The sequence below is a fragment of the Varanus komodoensis genome, unplaced genomic scaffold (assembly GCF_004798865.1).
Source record: "Varanus komodoensis strain SLA01 unplaced genomic scaffold, ASM479886v1 scaffold4, whole genome shotgun sequence".
NCBI lineage: Eukaryota > Metazoa > Chordata > Lepidosauria > Squamata > Varanidae > Varanus > Varanus komodoensis.
The window spans coordinates 5,469,293-5,489,587 of record NW_025335941.1 but is presented as its reverse complement, the minus strand read 5'-3'; the positions used below and the strand labels follow the sequence as shown (position 1 = coordinate 5,489,587).

General features: G+C 36.5%; 1 protein-coding gene across 7 annotated transcripts in view; it reads left to right on the top strand.

Moving 5' to 3' along the window:
• The window catches only part of DMD (dystrophin), a 994,758-nt gene that overhangs the window by 358,674 nt on the left and 615,789 nt on the right, over positions 1-20,295 (top strand). For all 7 annotated transcript variants that reach the window (XM_044441365.1, XM_044441364.1, XM_044441363.1 and 4 more), the window contains 6 exons: positions 6,234-6,389; positions 7,604-7,774; positions 9,696-9,878; positions 10,805-10,939; positions 12,247-12,396; positions 17,331-17,492. In XM_044441365.1, coding sequence (XP_044297300.1) covers positions 6,234-6,389; positions 7,604-7,774; positions 9,696-9,878; positions 10,805-10,939; positions 12,247-12,396; positions 17,331-17,492 — 957 coding nt within the window. The remainder of the gene's footprint in view (positions 1-6,233; positions 6,390-7,603; positions 7,775-9,695; positions 9,879-10,804; positions 10,940-12,246; positions 12,397-17,330; positions 17,493-20,295) is intronic.

Genomic DNA, 20,295 nt, shown 5'->3' with positions numbered 1-20,295 from the left:
TCTCTCTCTCTCTCTCTCTCTCTCTCTCTCTCTCTCTCTCTCTCACACACACACACACACACACACACACAGAACACTGTGCATAATCTATTCCAAAGAAGCATTTTACAGACTTTTTAAACTGATAATTTGCATGCTCCATTGCCTCCGATGGATATGTAAGCTCTGTGAACTGTGCTTTTCACACAAAGCTTACAAGTTATGTGCGAGGCCCTGTAGAGGCTTAAGACATAACCAGGTATTGATGTTTCTGTCACAGGATGTACAAAGCATTCTGATTATCCCAACAGAGTTTGTAATTACCATGAATCTTGAAACCTGTAATAATCTAAAGTTCCCTTACAGAATTAATCAGGTATTAAAAATACTTTTTGTTCTGCAGTTCTATGAAGTTTTGTAAGTATCTCAAAAATCACTATATTATAGAATAATAGAGTTGGAAAGGGCCTTGAAGAACATTAGGTCCAATCCCCTGCTGTTGCAGGACAGCAATTTACATCATGCCACTAGATGGCTGGCCAGTTTCTTTTTGAATGTCTCTAGTGTGGGAGGATCCACAACCTCTCTAGGCAACTGGTTCCACTGTTGCGTTGCTCTGACAGGGAGGAAGCTTTTCCTGATCTCTAGCCTGAATCTGGGTTGTTGCAACTTGAATTGATTATTTTGTGTCCTGCACTCTGGCATCAGTGAGAAGAGATCTTGATCTCCCTCTTTGTGACAGCCTTTGAGGTACTTTTGATGTACCTTTGAGGAGTGTGTGTGCGCACAAGTGTAGAGAGAGAGAGAACTCCTAAAATTGAAACCGTATCACTGGTAGAAAGCCGTAATTAATTGAAATGATTCCTGCTGAAAGTGAAAGAACAAAAGCAGGGCTTCAGCTGAACTTTAAGACAACTACTGAAGGATTACAGAATTTGAACATTTAAGGCACTGAAATTGTGAACACTTTTGTATGCTTTGGCTTCATCATTTCAAAGGGAGATTTTCTTCAAGAAATTTGACAGAGTGAGGCTTGGAATGGCAGCAATGAAGGAACTAGAAAAGATCATCAAATGTAATGGTGAGTTACTGGATCCCAAAACCAGAATCCTGGGTTTGACGACTGTACAGTGAAGAAAGCTGACAGGAAGAAAATGGACATATTTAAAAGATGGTGCTAGAGGAGAGATTTCCAAATTCCCTGGATGGACAAAAAGATAACAAGTGGGCCATTGAGCAAGTCAGAACCTTCCCTGAAAGCACAAGTAGGACAACTGAAGCTGTAATCTTTGAATAGATCATGAGAAGGAAAGACTCGCTGGAGAAAACAGTAATACTAGGGAAAGTTGAAGGTGGAAGAAAAAGGGGAAAACCAAATATAAGATGGATGGATTGCATAAAGTGAGCCATGTTCTTGAGATTAAAATAACTGAATAGGGTTGTTAGGGACAAGATATTCTAGAGGGCATTGATAGGCTCAGGATAAGTGAGGGAGGACTTGAAGGTATCAAACTGTAAGAGGTCAAGAGGACAATATAGAAGGTCCTTCTCCTTTTCATTACTTTTACCATATAAGTACAGGGGCATTTTCAGTTTGTTTACTTACTGACGAAAAAACAACTTCTCATCTGTCCTTCACTGCCCTCATCCATTGACAATGTCACCATCCAGCCTGTAGCTTTATCTCTGACTCCTCCGTCTCTATGACTCCCATCACATATTCAGCCTGTGACCAAGTTATGGCTATTCTCTCTTTACAGCATTGCAAGGAAAAATAGATGTGGTAAAAGTTTATATCAAAAGCGATCTGTGTTATTCTTTATTCCCCACCCTGTTTTTTTTTTTACTTGCATTATAATTCATTGCATAGTCTTTTTACAAATTGTCTGATTAACAGACTGGATTTCTTACTGCAGCCTTCTTCCCATTGTGTATGTTGTCTCACCTTGGTCCCAGTGTATCCGCCCAGTATTCTGCTACCCAAATAATTATTGCTCAGATCATTCAAACTTCACCCTTTTCATTAAGCCTTGGCATGAACTCTCAGTTTGCATGGTATAATACAACTACATATTTGTAATGAAAACGACTTTCCTATTTACCACTGAACCTACTTTCCTATCCTTGATCTGTTCTTTCCCCCATCTCAGTATTTAGATGGCAAGCTACCCAGGACAGAAGGGGCTGCCCTCCTGAATGTTCCTGAGTTCACTGCTGCTGATGCTAAACATCAGAAAATTCTTTTATTCAGATCTTTAAATTAAAATAATTGCAAGCAGAATAAAGTTTTGGATGGTTTTTTAAGCTAAGAATTTCTAACTTAAGACTGAACAAACAAAAACAAAACAAAATAAAGCACAATGCATAAGCAGTTCAAATTCAGAATGAGTTAGACTGGGCTTTCCACTTATCTCAGACAAATTATAATGGGTTTTAAAACATTCCCTGCTATTCCCATACATTCTGAGAAATGTCAAGTTTTTTAGGCATGTAAATTGTATTTAGCTACTGAAAAACTTATCAGCAAGCTTTTGTTTGGCAGAACCCATAAGAGAAAGAAGTCAGTTGTGGTGAAATGTTTACCATCCCTGCTTTCTATTCCCTAGAAGCCATTAATAAGGCATTTCTATCAGCCCTTGTGTATTTCACCATTACTTTAAAAAAAGCAATGAAAATGCTTCAAAATTTTGTTCTCTGCTTATTCTGTTCAAAGACTTCTAATCAACTGAAATAATTCCGCCTCATTGTACCAAAACAAATAGTGATCCTTTCCTAATCTCTCCACCTAAATTAGATGTTCCTATCTGCAAGAAGTAGATCTCAAAGCCAGTTTCTCAGTTTACATGTGTAAAATTATATGCATAATTCACTCAGTTCCTTTATATTCTTTCAAAAGTCCACATAATTCGACTTTAATCTCATTCTTTTAAGTAATATAAACCTTACTATCACTTCTCTTTTCTTCAATTATTGTTACACTGATACACTTGCAATTGTAAATGCAACCAATAAGAAAAGAGAGATTTCTCATAGATTTCAAATATCAGTATGTGCCCTCAGACATAGAATAAATATGGGGGAGATATTGCTGAAACTGACTTATGGTTGCTGGCTGGCCATGCTTTTGTCAGGGAAATTACTTGTTAATGGACCAGAAGGGCTGATGGATGCTTCATTAAGTGTGCTAGTAATTTGCTTTTAATATACAGACAGCATTCTGAAACAGTTTCAACATACATTCCAGGTTACTAGGGGAATAACTTGGTATACATTTTTCCAAATATGTTGCCTAATATGGATATTTTATTAATCTGTGAATTGCCTATTATCTGAACCACCAATTTATGTAAACATTTGGAAATATAAACATGTAACGTTCATATTAATGTCCTACCCATGGAAATTTCTCACCTTTCCCTCCCTGTGTACTTAGAAATCTAATTCAAGGTGCTGATTTCAATATGTAAAGCTAGCTTTGGATCACAGCAGCATCTCTCCTGACCTGAGCTATGCAGACACTATAAACAAAGTAGGAGGCCACAGAGAAAGACCTCAGAGAGTGCCATTTCCAAGGGAAGCTTGAGGGGTAGCAACAAAGGAGTGCGCCTCCTCAGCAATGAACTTCCTGGTTAAGGAATGATATGCTCCCTGACTAGCTGGCACCAATTCTGTCATACCTTTGGCACCGTGTTAAGATTTCCTAGTTCTCCAAGACATTTAATCACATATTAGGGTGGATCTAGTTGCATTGAAAACTAATTTAGCTGCTCACATTTTAAAAAAAAATCTGTTGTACATTTGTGCTGATGTTATTCTGCTGGCTTTTGGCATTTTCATGAATTGTTGTGAACTGCCTGGGATGCTTTAGCTATTGGGCAGCATATAAATAGGTAAATAAATATGGAATATCCTCTCATGAAGGTGCAACTGATGTCAATGTTCAAGCTGTTGCAGCACCAGCACTCAAAACTGTTGTGTTCATGTAGGTGTTGCAATTGATTTTTCTTGTCTGCTTTATCATGTTGGTGCCTTCCTTTGTTTTTAATATCATTATATATTCTTACTGTATTGTTTCAGTTAATACAGGTAGACTTGCCTGTATCTATAAAGATACAAGGCAGGTTTGAAAGGTTTTAATGAGTATGTGAGCTTAAGTGGACTCCGGGGGATGGTGGAGGACAGGAAGGCCTGGAGGAATGTTGTCCATGGGGTCATGATGGGTCGGATATGACTTCACGACTAACAACAACAACGAGTAGTAAAAGCCATCAGAGTTTGGTGAAGGTGTATTTAAAAGGGCAGTTCTAAGACAGACTATGAATCAGGGACAACTGGGAAGCATCTTTGACAGCAAGATGCCTTCCTCTGGTGTTAAGATATAAGATTGCTGGGAGATCCAGCTCTGGGAGATTGCTGTCTGATAAGACTATATGCTGCTTGCATCCTGTCACTTAAACTTTTCTATATAAAAGCAGCCTAGGCAGATTTTACAGGGGCTAAAATTGCATTTTGGAGAGAGACTGGAACCATTTCTCCACAAAGTCTTATCAAGCATTAGAAGCTGTTCTTCTAGATGCTGTTTATGAGTCGACAATGATTATTGAATGATAGGTGGGAAGGAATCGCTATCTAATTCCCTATCAGGGACCTCTTTGGGGTTTTAACTGAAGTATACAAAGGCGAAGATTACACACTTGCCACCTCCCTCTTCCCACAATTCAGGGACAAACATTATTCTGTTTTCATTGCATTCACTGACTCAGAAGTTATTCTGTGATAAAACATAACCCTACACATAACCAATATGCACCTTGCACAGCCTTTCATTTCATGCAAACATAGAACCTGCCACAGCCTCTTTTCATGCTAGCAGTCCCTGTCCCTGCTGTTATTTGTATACTGCTCTCTATCAGCTGTAAGTGGGAGGAAAGAGAGCTGGTCAGCACCCATAGCTCATAGTTTAAATCCTGCTATTTCCAGGCAAGATGTTTGTGGTTTGTAAAGCAGCAGCAGATGGATCAAACATTTTGATTACCTCACTTTATCACACCAAAATGTATGCCGATGTTTCGCTCATGAATGCAGCCTAACAATGTAACATTTCTGGAATCTTTAAAGTCTAGTGAGTGGATAGGGAAGATTATTGTTTTTATTATTGTTTTTTGGCGGGATATGGAATTTTGTATGGATAATATAAATATATGCACTACTTATCAAATCTACACTTGTTGTATCACTATAACTACATACATGTGTAATTTATTGGGATATACAATGACACTGTTTTGCATATTTCTGGAAGGATGCAATTCTGTGCATGTTTACTTTGAAGTGCCATTCTTTTTAGGCACAAAAGTTTGCCAAAATATCAAATGTCTCAGTTTTTGGTAAATGTCTGTTGGACAATCATTGGAGGACAGCAGTAGAAAAGGTCAGTTACAAGGAAGGGGTGATTAGGATGACAGCACATGCAAAACACTTGCGTCAGCATCACCACACTAAGTCAGGGTCACCTGAATCGGGGAGCAGCAGGTCACAAGTAACGGGTCCTGTATGTTTCCCTTTTCATGAATATTGTATCACCTTCTTAAGTGCAGAAATTGATCTTGAATTTTGATCAATTGATCAAATTGATCTTGAATGTCTCCTCATGCTCACCTTTGCTGTTTTCCTAAGCAAATTGCCCCAAATGTTACATCATGTATATGTTAAAAGAGAGAGGGGGAGACAAAGGTTAAGATGGATTTACTCATAGTATTCTTCAGGTGGTCCAATTACCATGGTGAAAAAAATACATGAAGATACACGAAGTGCTCCCACTTTTCACATCTGTTCTCATCTTCTTCAAATGCAGATTGATGCATTAAAGAGGAGCATTTCTTCTATCCATGAAGGTTCTTCTGTGCAAAGAACTCAGATTTTCCAGAGTTCTTAATCATGTGGAGTGCCTCCCTGGATACAGGAAGTGCTCCTCTTAGTCAACCTATGAACATACAGAGTAGCAGATGATAAAAATGGAGAGGAGTGCTCCTTTTGTCATGTGTTTTTTCAGCACTGTAAGTAGATCACCTGAAGAAGGATGTGTAACATGTAAAAGTGCAAATATTTTATTGTGCATTCATTCTAAGGCTATTCAGTTTACAAAGCAGTTTGAAAACTACTTCATATGATTTGATACCTTTGATTTTTAATTCATTGAATTAGGAGATATATACATTGGTGCACTGAAACAGAATGTGTATTCTTTTCTTTAGGCTCTAGTGAATGATATCCAGACAATCCAACCCAGTTTGAATAGTGTTAATGAGACTGGAAAGAAAATGAAGATTATAGCAGAGCCAGAATTTGCTTCAAGACTACAGACTAAACTAAAAGAGCTCAATACTCAGTGGGATCACATATGTGAACAGGTACTCTATGTCTTGCTGGGAGTGGGTCTCCTTAAATTAAATTCCAGATTTCTCATTGACATAATTTGCCTCATTCTGTATCTACTGAATAGGAGAGGTGGAGCCAGACATTTACTGTTCACCCCAATTAACTTTTCATCTTACTAAATTGATCTATTATATATAAATGCATGCAGTGCAGAGGAAGTTTAGTGTGATGGTTCAGTGGTTATGTAATATTGTTACAAATAGAATATTAGGCATAACAGCAATGAATAAATCTAGCAAGTTACCTACTTAATAGTTTTACCTACACTGACTTTTTCTTAACTCAAGACATTTAATATCAACCATTAAAGGAAAGTGGAATAATAACACACCATAATGATTCAGAGTTAAATAGCTTGGAAGTGCAAACTGTAGCATTTGTAAGCTGCAAGCATCTATCTGTTGAGAGTTTTAAAAATCTAAATGATGTTAGTAGGAAGTAGATTTGCAATTATTCCAGAATACCCTACCAGTAAAGGAAACTGCCACCAAGAATCCCCCTGTACAGATGATGACATAAATAAAAGTATATAAAAACTTTTTGCATTTAATGTTATAAATGCAAAATTGAACATTTAATTGTAACCAATGATCCAAATACTAGGGACCAAGATTTTCCAAAAGGAGGAGTATGTGCCATCCCTTTGTTTTAATACTGAATTAACCTTTGAACTAATATTTATTTATTATTTATTTATTTAGGAGACTTCTATGCCGCCCCATTCGCCGAAGCCTCGGGGCGGCTCACAACCATAAATAAACTTCAAAATAGAATAATATAAATTAACAATATAAATTAACAATATAAATTAAGTCACCCTGGCCAAAGAATAAAATGAATAAATAATATTAACAATTAAAATAACATTTGAATAAAAAGGTCTTCGCCTGACGCTGAAAAACAAATACATTTCCCCTGATTATGTTTTATTAGACTGTTCTGGGTTACAGCTGCAAGTGTGTGGAAGGTTTTGTATTATGCAATACTGATAGTTTTTATGAATCTATACACTTTTATTACCATATCTTTTTTAAATATATAAATCACATTTTTATTAGCCATATGAGAACCAAGCATGACTGGCCTAGGAATGCAAGGAATTCTAAGATTTTTATTCTTGTCCACACCTGCATAGGATTGCATCCTAAATAAACATACTTTAATAACATTCATGTTTTTCTTTAAGGCTCATGCTAAAAAGTCAGCACTAAAAAGTGGTTTGGATAAGACAGTGAGTCTTCGAAAGGATTTGTCAGAGATGCATGAATGGATTACACAAGCAGAAGATGAATACCTTGAGAGAGACTTTGAATATAAAACACCAGAAGAATTACAGAAAGCTGTTGAGGAACTAAAGGTATCAATGCCAAGTGGATATGTTCATATCTTAACCCTTTCTTGAAGTTACTGCTGCATACAATCTGTTTGCTCATTTGAAAGTGCTGACTATTTTAAGCCTTACCTGAGAATCTCAAATACAGAAGCTTAGATGACTTAAACTAATTTTCTTTCAATTTAACATATCTTGTAAGATATCATACTCTACAGACAGGGTTTTTAGCACTTCATTAAATGAAATATCATTTTTAAACGTGTTCATGCTATTTGGAGGTACCCCCCTCAAATATTCTAGCAGTTAGCTCCCAGTGATGTGATACCCTGCTGCATTAACATGTCCTCATAAATTAGAATTATCACATGAATATAACCCAATTCTAATATTATTGCATGAACAAATGTGTAGATATGCCAGCCTCCAAATCCACTTGGATCAGTACATTGGTCTTTCAGTAGCACTATCTATTTCTGGAATCTGATTTGTTGTTCTAAAAGAATCAGTAACTGATTCTGCAGTCTCATGATCTTGCATGTCTCTGGAGAGGCAGGCAACATGATAGTTAGTTGTCAAGAGTTAATTATGCTTAGTGACAATTGTTAGTTAACCTAGTAAAATAAGCTCTGAATAGCTTTTCTCTCAAACCAGCTTTCAGCCAAACAGCTACTGTATAGGTGTCTTTCTCTGCCTCAAGATTGCCCTGCTGTTTCTAACTTCTAGGGTGAAATTCATGTCTACCTCTTATAGACAGGCAGACTTGTTCTTTGCTCAGGTTTGTTCTCTTCACCTACCAGGTTTCTCAATACTGCAGGTTCTCTTCCAATTGACAATTGGCTGATGAACCAGCTTTGGATATTCTCAGTGTCAGAATCTCTAACCAATCCAATTATGTTCTAACCAATCATAATGTGTTTGTACAGGTTTTACTCAGTGGTTTTATTTTACTGACCTGCCACGGGCTATATATGGTCCTTTGACCCACTGAATTTGGTTGATCCCTTGCCCAGCGCAAATTGTATTGAACTATCTGTATGGAAACCAAGGCAATTTTTCCTGCTATACTTATTTTAAAATTTCCCTCTTCCACCTTAACAATTGTTAGTAAGGCAGGTCCAACTGTCTTAAGACAAATACAAAGTAACAGCACCAGGCTTCTGGATTACTTTGTTACATTATGAGTCAGAGCTTACTCACTATATATACATATTGCAAACAAATAAATCCAGTATTTTTCCACACATGAAATTAAAGTGCCACTCCTTTGTTCATTTTCATTAAGTGAGAGGAAGGGAGAAAGGAGAAGATATGGAAGAACATGAGTAGGAAGATAGGAGGGAAAGAAGCTTGGTTGGTGAATACATACAGCAGAGTCAAACCACTGGCTGTTCCATATCCTGTGGATGTCCATTTAGTGACAACCAAGAAGAGGATCTTCCATGTTGACAGTTCTCTCTGAAATATTCTTTCTGCAAGAGGGAGAGAAAAATGCATTGACTTTATTATAATTATAGCACATGCTGAAGGTTGTATTGATCTTTGAAGACTTATGATACCCATGAAGTTTAATTTCTGGACTACTGATTATATAAGTTCACATGCCCCAAAAATACAACCTAATATAGCTTTGTTTTAGCTATGTTATATATTGGTATTATTAATCAGCTTCTTGGTATATTCTTTACATGACAGTCAGTTTTTAGATACTTCAAAATAGGTAAATATTTGATTTGTATTTCTGTGCCTGAAAATATGAATCACTGCAACATGTCTATGGCTGAAAGATTTCAGTGAAATGGTTCATGTTCTTAGTTATTTGATGCCACATAAAATTAGGTAGGCTACAAATTAAGTTCTTTTCAAATAATTAGTGGGGATAGGTTACCCTGGTGTTTGCCTCTTTATTTTTAAAGGCTATAATTAATATAAATTTCTGTGTTTACAGAGAGCAAAAGAAGAGGCCATACAGAAAGAGGTGAAAGTGAAGCTTCTCACAGACTCTGTGAACAATTTTATAGCAAGGGCTCCACCTGCAGCTCATGAGGCCTTGAAAAAGGAACTTGATGTTCTAACTAAGAATTACCAACGACTCTGCAGCAGGCTAAATGGGAAGTGCAAAACACTGGAGGTTGGTTCTTTCTCCAGCTAAAAATAGAATGCCTCAAACTATAACAGTAAAGGTAACAGCTGATAGAGAGTAGGAGTTGATACATGTTTAACGTCATAAGCCTTTCCTCATTTGGTAATGTTACATAACAGTACTTTATTAGACTAAGCTTCACTCAGAGACAAGGTATATCTCAATGAGCACTGTATCTTAGAATATGGGACTTGAGGAAATTTTCCATAAGAGACTGTTTGTGCAGTTGTAGGAAATGAGGGAATAAAGTAGTTGCAGAAGTTGAAAAGAGCCTTTTCATAAGAAGCATAGGCAGGCTGCCCTATGCAGATAAAGGAATAATTCTTTGTTTAAGACTGCATGGTTTGGTATGGTATGGTTATGTTGATTGTGGAATGAGACTGGGACTTTCTTAGCATTTAAATATAAGACCATGTAGGTCAATCCAGTATGTAGCATATACTGTGTAATAAAATCAAATACTGTGCCTGTTGCAAAATGCTCTTTATGATACTGAATGTTCTAGTGTTTATCATTTTCATTATTTATGCTTCTATTAAACTGTTTTTGAACAGATATAAAACTAAATGAACATTGCCAATAATAAGGACAGGAAATGGGGATGAGGTACTGGAAAGAAGGGCTGTTTAGTGTTTAGTTTAATCAACTTCAATTAAAAATATGGCTAAAGTGAATTAAAATATGTACAAGTGAAAGAGAATTAAAATACAGAAGAGAAAATATGACTTTTTGATAACTTTAACTTCATCCTCTTGTGTTCTGTTCATCCTTGTATGTTCCTGTAATTTAGTAAAAATGTTTTATTTACATACAGTTATTTGTCCATAAAATAAAACAAAAATAGCTTTTGAGATTAAAAAACATATTTTATACCTAAGAAGAGTTAAAAATTATTCCTTTAATTTATTCATCAGGAGGTATGGGCATGTTGGCATGAACTACTGTTGTACTTGGAAGTTGAGAATAAGTGGCTAAATGAGATAGAATCGAAACTCAGGGCAACAGAAAATATTCAGGAAGGTACAGAAGAGATCTCAGAAGCACGAGATGTAAGTACTGATGTAAGGAACATGTACACCTTTACATTGGAACAGCTCAGTGTTACATCAAAGCATAATATGCTTGGTCAATTTAGTGTTTATTATGATCTATACACCCACATGAAAGTACTTTATTTCCATTAATTTTGTTATGTTAGATTTCTTCGTATTATTGTCTACAGGGAGGTAAAAGGGAGATGTGGAGGTATTGGATTCAGATGGGCTAAAGAATTATTAGACTGGAATCAGAGCTGTCAAAAAGAATTTTTATTCATTTTTAAGATTCATTAGTTGCTCTCTGTATAATTGCTCTCAGGGTGATGTACAACAAAAATAGAAGTAAAATCCAGAATCCATACAGACACAGAAAAAACACAATCAGTTGAGATCAGCAGAAGGTAAAACGGTAATCAGGGAAGACCTAAATACATCAAAGAGTAATGCAGTAAGCTCAAACAAAGAACCCTGCATCAGTCAAATGGTCATTAAATATATTTCTTGCCAAGTGAGTGTTTAACATACTCCACCAGTGAACTCACGCATGTCCTGACGGCCAAATAGCTTCACAGATGACTTGTAAATAAAACATTCCTACCTTGCTACTGACCCTGTGAACAACACAGAAGTTCCAAAGCTCCATGTATCCCATGCTTACACACCAGGGCTTGCTGCTTCCCTTTACTGTGGAAACAAATCTGATTCGTCTTATTCCCATTGTGCATAGAACTACAGAGAGATGTGTGTGTGTTCCTTTTCCTTACATTTTCTCATACTTTGTAATACTGCTGCAAAGAACCCTGACAACCCAAAGCAGCTTTTAATAAAAGCCTAACTCATCCCTAGAGCTACCAAATAATAAGCATCTGTCAGAATAGCTAAGAATCAGAACCAAGGCTCATTAGGCCTATTGCTTTGTCCCTTGTTGCACTCGGCACTCAAAATAAGTCCAGCTATGAGCAGCTATGTCAGCTGATAAAAATATTCAGGAGCTGATATCTAGACCTCAATATTTTTGGTTGCCTATATGTTTATTGCATTGATGGCCAGTTCAACAAGATAACCTCCACTGAAAGTGCATTATTCATTGTGTGGCTGAAGCATCTCATGCCTTGTTAATGTTTGCTAGACTCATTTCAGCTGATTAGTGGTAAAAACAAGAATAGTGATGTGCCCTACTTTGCCCATGAATATTCTTTTATTTTAATGGAACTATAACATTTATTGCTCTTTTGTAGTAATGAGAGCTCTGAATACTATACAGTTTTGTCTGTGGGAAATTGCAAAATAACAAATAATATGGTTTATTGATGTTTTAGTCTCTGGAAGCATTACTGCAACACCCAGAAGATAACCGCAATCAGATCCGTGAGCTGGCACAGACTTTAACTGATGGTGGAGTCTTGGATGAACTAATCAATGAGAAACTGGAGAAGTTCAATACTCAATGGGAAGAACTGCAACAAGAGGTACATTTTAAGAAATAATTTCCCTCCCCTACACTTTTCTTTTGAACACTTTGTTTAGCAGTAATTCTGGCTGCCTCAACAATAAAGTGAGGCATCTTGTAAATTACTGTGTTGTAAAGATGCTTTAAAAAAATCACAAGTAGAAACCAGCCCAGTTTTTGCAGTGTCAGAAATTGGGGAGGGTTGGTGAATCAAGGCAGCACTAAGTACATAACTTATGTATATTTGTTTGCTTGTATAAGGAGCTGGCCCTTTTGCTGTTGGCTTTTATAGGAAATATACATTTTTGTGCTTCTTTCCAGTGGTCTTAGTGAACAAGAAATAGGCTTTCAGGTTTAAGAAGGCTATATCAATGTTACTATCAGTTAATTGTCAGATATTTCCTTTACATTTGGCAGTAACGTCTAGTGGTAGAGGAGAAATTTTATTCTTATTTCAATGTAGACCTATTTACTTTGACTTCCTGGCCCAGTATACAAAGCACTCTACAAAACACTTAGTGATCCCTCTCAAGCCTCTGAGTTGCCGAGCAAGTCTTTAAAAGCCTCAGAAAAACAACTGTAATAACCTGGCACTGAAAAGATGAAAGACTCAGTGCCAGCTGAGCTGCAGTGGGGAAGATATTCCATAGATGGAAGCAACCTTCACCCCTTTTTGCCACCTTTTGCAACTTCCTCCAAGTTGGCACTCAGAAGAAGGTCCCAGAAGATAAGTATAGTGTCTGGGGAGATTGCACTTGGGAAGGGTACCATGATAGGTGGTGTTGTCCTAAGCCATGCAAGGGCTTATAAGTTAGAACCAGCATGGGCCAAAATTATCTTAAATATTCAGACTTGCAGGTCCCAGTTATTACTCTGGCTGACATTCTGTATCAGCTGCAGCTTCTGAACTGTCTTCGAGGGTATCTGCTGATGATAAAAAGCAGAAATAGAGCTGTGTGCCATTAGAATACAAACGGGTCTTTTGCAGGTATAGGAATTAAAGGCAGGGCACATGGATGTGGAGTAAAGATGTAGATTTTGGGGTGGAAATATTGCACAGAAAGGTAAGAATTAATTCTCTTCACGCATACTGTGGTCTCATTCTCAACTGCTGCTTTTCTGAAAGAAAGTGGCCTGTTCTGAGCATACATTTATAAGTGATTAACTTATAGTTTGGCCCATGTTCTTGAAAGTTTAGTATATTGAAGGTATATATTCTGATGTTTGTGGCATTTTAGCCTTTGACATTTTGGGTACACCTATATGACATATTCTTTAAATGAACAAAGATGGCTGGAAACCAAGCAAGTGCCCTAAACTTAAGTTCCCATGCAACATGGTAGGTCAACTCACTTGGATATAGATATAGATGTATTATTCCCCAATAATATGTGATTATTATTTTTTCTTAATTGAAGTGGTGACTAAGTGTTTCCTCTCCGGAATCAGAGGAAATACACTGCGGTTTTAAAATCCAGTATCCATATGTAATACTGTCGTATGGATTCATGATCTCCAAGGCATGCCAGAAAAATGAAAATTCACATTACTAAAATTAGTGTATAAGAAGCATTCAACAAAGACGATAATAAAATGAGAATAGAGAAAAAAACCTTACCATCTAAAACATATTAGACTTCTTTTTCCTTTATGTTATATGATTGAAAACCACCTCAGTTTATAGGATAAGAGCCCTACTATTTTTATTAGCTGCATTCTTCTCCTCCTCCAGAAATGAGGAAAATGCTTCCATGGATTGCTGCCACAGAGAGCACACACAAGTAGACAGGGCAGTGCTTGAACTATTAGGGCAAATAAATCCATAATAGCTACCAGTAATATCTCCTCTCCCTCCTAATTTTAGCTAAAACATAGCCTGCATCAAATGCTGTCTGGTGATTGTGGTCCACCTTCCCCTTTACAGTCATGGAAAATCATGACTCCACACACTTATAAAAGGCATTTAGGAAAGTTTTTATTGAAGATTTGGCTCTAACCTAGAATATATATTGATTTCTATAAGATAAATAAAACAGACACTTCTTTGACAATTAATATAAATAGGCTCCCACTGTGTCACCTACAGCAAGTAAGATTTTCTTCATGACCTGGCATAAAAGTCATTTAGTTGGTTAATCTCCTTGTGTAAGTATCCCTTGCTCTACAAGTGAACAATGTAGACAAGTCTTATTAGACAAGCAACTCAATAAAATGTTTATGGGCTAGTATTTTCTGTTGACCTATGTGAAAGTGGGACTTAAAATATGCAAACAAAATTAGCATACTATTACAGTCTTTGTACATTGCCTTAGAGCCTAAGGAAAGTTAACATAAGGAAGGTTACAGCTGGGTGAATTCTCTTTCCGCCCCCCCCACCCCCCGCCACCCATACACACACCAGCAGTTCCCGTTTCTTCCTGAAAAATATTTCTTGACAGACAAATGGAGCTTCATGCACATGGGGTGCAGTAAGTTGGTGGGAGGTGCAGAAAAGTGTCCCAGATTACGTAGGCTTGGAGTCTAATGAACATGAAACATTTTCTCCTCTCCTCCACCTTCCAGCAGCTTGAAGGGTTGCATCCCACATGGAAAATTCTGCTCAGAGGAAAAAATATGGCTAGAGATTCATCTATTTTCTGTTCCTATATGTTCATTTATGTCTATAATGTCCTGTTCCTACATTAGGGAAAACCCTCGAATTTGTTCAGATATGCATGAACATTCATATTTAAATGCACATTTGTCAAGGTACACATTTCTTAACATGATGTTTCTCAAGCTATGCATTTATTAATATATGGTATTCTAGAATACACACTTCTCTGTGTATTTTGATATCTTGTGCATCTTCCTATGAACATCCATAAGGCTGGGGCCTTAGTTAGGATGTAATTAAGGCTTTTTTCTGCCTTATAAGTGATTAGGCAGAAAAAAAAAGCCTAATGCATGCTGGGAATTGTAGTTCTTTTTAAATCTGAACTAAAGCATTAGGACTTATTTAAGAATAGAATAGAGAGGATCAGGAAATGTCCAAGGAAAGGTATGTCCCAAAATTGACCAGATTGGTAGCTGAAACTTCTTCAGCTCTGGCAGTGGGGCAGCATCTTCCACTGCACCAGAGGATGGCAGGCTAGTTTAGCAAATAGCCTTTTCTGCTTCCCACCCTTCAGCAGCTGTTTCAGTCTGTTTAATGGTAGAGCTGGCTCTGCAATAGGAGCATGATCTAAGTTCAGTGGCATAGAAGTCAAACCACTGTGTGTAATTAATTTCTACATGCTAATATGAAAAGTGGAATATGCTTTAACATAAGGGTAGATAAGAGATGTAGTTTGTTTTAAATTATTAAAAAAAACATTTTAAAAGCACATTTGAAAGCATTAATTAAAGTGAATGTTAGGTCGTGGTTTCTCTTGAAATAGCCATTACTGTGTAATAAATGGCAAACATTTCTATTTAAATGCCCCCTTCTTTCTAGCAACATATCCAAAGATATGTTGGATCCAAAGAACATAGTTCCACTTGTAAAACAATGATTTTTCTGTGATACTGTTAATTCAGAAAGAGAAGTGACACGTCTATATATAAATTATCACTTTAGTTAAAAGAAGACAGACTTTGGAATTTGTTTTTGGAAAGAAATCTCAGTGATTACAGTATTCTATTAAGTTTTTATTTAAAGTTTTATGAAATTACATTTCATCAACTAATGTATACTGTTTCATATAATTAACTGATGGGAATGTAATTGAAAATAGGTTAGTATTTGCAGGTGTAAAAACACTTTGGAAGTGACAGAAGTTGTGCTGAAAGTGGGTTCTCAGATCAACACTTTTTTTTCTTCACAATGTGCACCCAAATTGTTGCTGTATGAATGAAGAAATTTTCACTATACTCCTGTCACTGGGTAAAAATTATGAAAGGCATATTTGTATTATTTCCTGTTAATGAATGTCTGTAGAAATGGTTCTCCCTCTCTCTGATTCTGAATTTTTGACTTCAAGGTTACCCTTGACATGGCCTTGGAAAGATGAGCATAGCAGCTCAAGTTTTGAACAGAATTTTAACTCTAGAAAGCAATTGTGGGATTTTAGCCAATTAAAAGAATGAAGTATGTAGAGGTAATATGATATAATACTGTATATACTTAAATACTTAAAACTAAATTCTGGCAAGGCAGGAGATGAAAACTTAAATGAACATCCCCTTGTGCCAATACAATATGGAAAGGTAGAAATAGCTATATGAGCAATGTTCTTAACAGCTGTAGGAACAAAATAATTTGGTTTTTATATATCGGGACAGGTTTAGGTGACTAGAAACAACATGGCTACTGCATTCCTTAGCTGATGTTGTTTATAACATTCACTTGAATGAATCTCTGTCAAGAAAGATTGCACATTATGTGAGAAATGAACTGTAAAGATTCCAAGATAAAACATAATGATATAATTGTTCTTGTGTGTACTACTACTTAATCCATGTTCTGAGGAACTATTTTTAACATATGTGCCAATTCGTGTTACAAACAGAACTCTTATCCCTCTCACTTTTATCCCTCTCACTTGTTGAAGTAGATTATCTTAAAATGGACTGTGATGACGGTAATTCTATTTTGACCAATGGAAATCTCTTGAGATATATAATGAGATCAGGAGCTGCCTAGGAGCTCACAATTAAAAAAAAACTAAATAGAATTGTTGAACTGAATTTTCAGTCTTCTGCTCACTATAGAATTCCTTAATATTTCATTTGGTTCTTTAAGTATCTTTTAAATAGTTTACATTTATTTGTATTTGTTTGTTTAAAAAACAAAATGGCTGGCAAAAAGAGACGAAATTTGTCTTACAAAAAGGTTGTTGTGCATTTGCTGGAATGTCTGGTTTGCATTAACACCTGTGTTTTTTTATTTTAAAAATTCAGTGTCTAATCCTTTTTCCCCACATTTCTTTTTAGGCTGTGAGAAGACAAAAGGTTCTTGAACAAAGCATTCATTCTGCTCAGGAGATTGACAAAACCCTTCATTTAATTCAAGAGTCTCTTGCCTTCATTGATCGACAGTTAACAGGTTACATTGCAGACAGAATTGATGCAGCACAAGTACCTCAAGAAGCACAGGTGAGTTTTATGGATTCAATAGCCTTAATTAGCATTACCATCCAAGTGGTCACTCAGTTCCTTTAACTGGTTAGTGTGTGCTCTTTTTACCCATTAATGATGATTTCTAGAATTGACAATGGCCTGAATTAAAAAGTCCAGTTTGCAGTCATTTCTTATATAGCTAGTGAGAAGAATGTGAAAGACATGTTGTCCACAATTCATTGCAATAAATTCTTATTTTAAATTTCTCTGTCCACCATTTTTTAAAATATGCCATTAAATTTCAGTTGAATCTTGTACTATAGCATTAAATTAGCAAAACTAATTCCTCAGCTCTATAGTGTGTTTTTTATGCCATCAGTCATTAACTATGCTAACTACTTTTAGTTCACATCTTAGTAAAGCTGATTGTTACTGAGTTATGCAATTGCAGATATTCTGTTTGATTATTAGGAGCTGTATCCAATGACATCTCCTTAGTGTATTAATGATGCTGGACTAGAATAACCAACATTAGTGCGACCTTATTCATTCTTGTTTGGCAAAGGGAAAGACAAGGGGCCAAAGAACAGGGGCAAATCACAATCCCCCCCCTTTCCCTAATGAGCACAAATGACATTGTACTCATATCAGTTTTCACTAGCACAATATCATTCTTCTTTATGCTCTCTGTGTATCACACATCTGGGCTCTGCACTTGCAGGTAGCTGTGTCTCATGAAGCTTCTGTCGCTCAGGAATTTGTGACAGGAACTTTTTCTCCATGATTTCAGTATGCTTGTTCCTGATGGTTCCCCACCTATTCCCTCAGTTCCTCTTCAACCACCACTGTAGCTGCCTTGGAAAGTGTCTCTTGAGTTCTGGATTGTGACTTGTCTTTGCTGAGGGTTTATTCCATCTCTGTCCTGTCACTTTATCCTCCTCCATTCATGTTAGTGAATCTCTATTTTACTGGTACTCAGAATATAATTTGTGTTCCTTCTGGCTATATTGCCCAGAAGGCACCATTTTAAAAGTGTACTAAGTGTTAAGAGCAAACAACCTCCCTACTGGTATATGTTCTCGTTCTCTTTCTCTCTCTTTTTTTGGTTGATGGGTCATGTAGTGAATGTCCAGGCAGTGAGGGCCAATCATCACAAGGTGGACTGTAAACAGTAGAAATGCCCACATCCATGACACATCACAGTCATTCAGCAGCTATGCTTTTCCCTTCTTTGACCACATCTGCAGTGTCACTTCCTCATGATCTAGCCATGGAATGAAATGACCCCCTTGATCATTCTTTGACAGTCTCTGTCAGTACAAATCTCACTAAGAAGTCCAAGAATTTCTGAGTCTCAAAAGTTAAAGAGGCAAAATAAGTATTTGGAAGCTTATCTTATCCACAAGCTTATGTTATGCTTCTTGAATGCATCTAGTGTGGAAGAGCAGACAACCTCTTTTGGCAGCTGGTTCCACTGGTTGTATTACTCTTACAGTTAGGAAATTCTTCCTTGTGTCTAGCCTGCAGCAGGTGTGTTGTAGTTTAAGTTCATTGTTCTGTGGCCTTCATTCTGGGGTGAGTGAGAATAGGTCTCATCCTTCTGTGTGGCCACCTTCGAGGGACCAGCAGAGTGCTACCGTGTCATCTCATAGTCTTTTCTCAAGGCTAACAAGCCCAGTTCCTTTACCCTCTCATAAGATTTATTTTCCAGGCACAGTTATCATCTGTGTTGCCCTCCTCTAAACCCTCTCCAAATTATCAGCATCCTTTTTAACCCTGGGTGCCAAAAACTGAATGCTGTAAAATGCTTCATCATGCAATACCACTTGCCTGAAAACTCATTAATATTGATTATATCAAATATAATATAACTATAAATGATAAGATTGTTGGTGTAAGTGAAGAAAAATCACAGACAGAAACAAATGGATAATATTGTATCCATATGTGAAATGATATAGAATCAATTTGCATTTAACAGTATCTGTTAAAATGATAATTTAGATACCTCTGCTGATTTTTTAAAGCACACGTAGATTTTCAATTACACCTGCATTTTAAAAACAGTGTCCTAAGATGACATTGATGACTGAACATTTTTTAAAAACTTTATTTAGCTCTATCAGCTAATTTACCCTTGCTCAAGATCAGTTCAGTTTCTTTTGGTAAAGATTAATGTTAACAATAAAGTTGCATTGTTTCATGTCTAATATTGCATTCACTGGGTTGCAGTGTTTCAATCATCATAATAAAGAGTTTATTTTAAAAAAATGCCTTGTATGCACATCCTTTTGTGCTTCCATCTTCTCCAGCCAGGAAAAGAACTAGCTGATGTGTGTTACAGGGGTCTGCGTGTCTTCCCTTGTATGCGTTATCAAATCTTCCATGCCCTACCCCTAAAATTACTGTTTGTAGTGTAGAAGAAAACAACAGAGAAGTGAAATAAAGAAAAGGGGCATTATCCAGAATCAAATCTAGAAGGAGTTTGCTTAGCACCTAGCCCCACTGAACTGAAAGTTGGTATTTTTGGTAAAGCTTTTAGAATGAGGAACAACAATGTTTTTTCATATTAAAAGTTCATATGAGAATAACATCATTTTGTAGTGCTTCTCATTACCTATTTTGTTCATTTTGAGCAAACTGTAAATCTGTCACGATATCTACAGGAATATATACTTTATATTTTGAGACACAAGACATATCCTATATTAGCAATGTATTTACTAATTTTCAGGCACAAAATATGTATGTGATTAGCAATGGATTTAGTTAAGAAAATTGAGTGACTGGAATGCATACTTGATTCAGTCAGTTAGGTAAAACCTTGTGCCAGATTTTT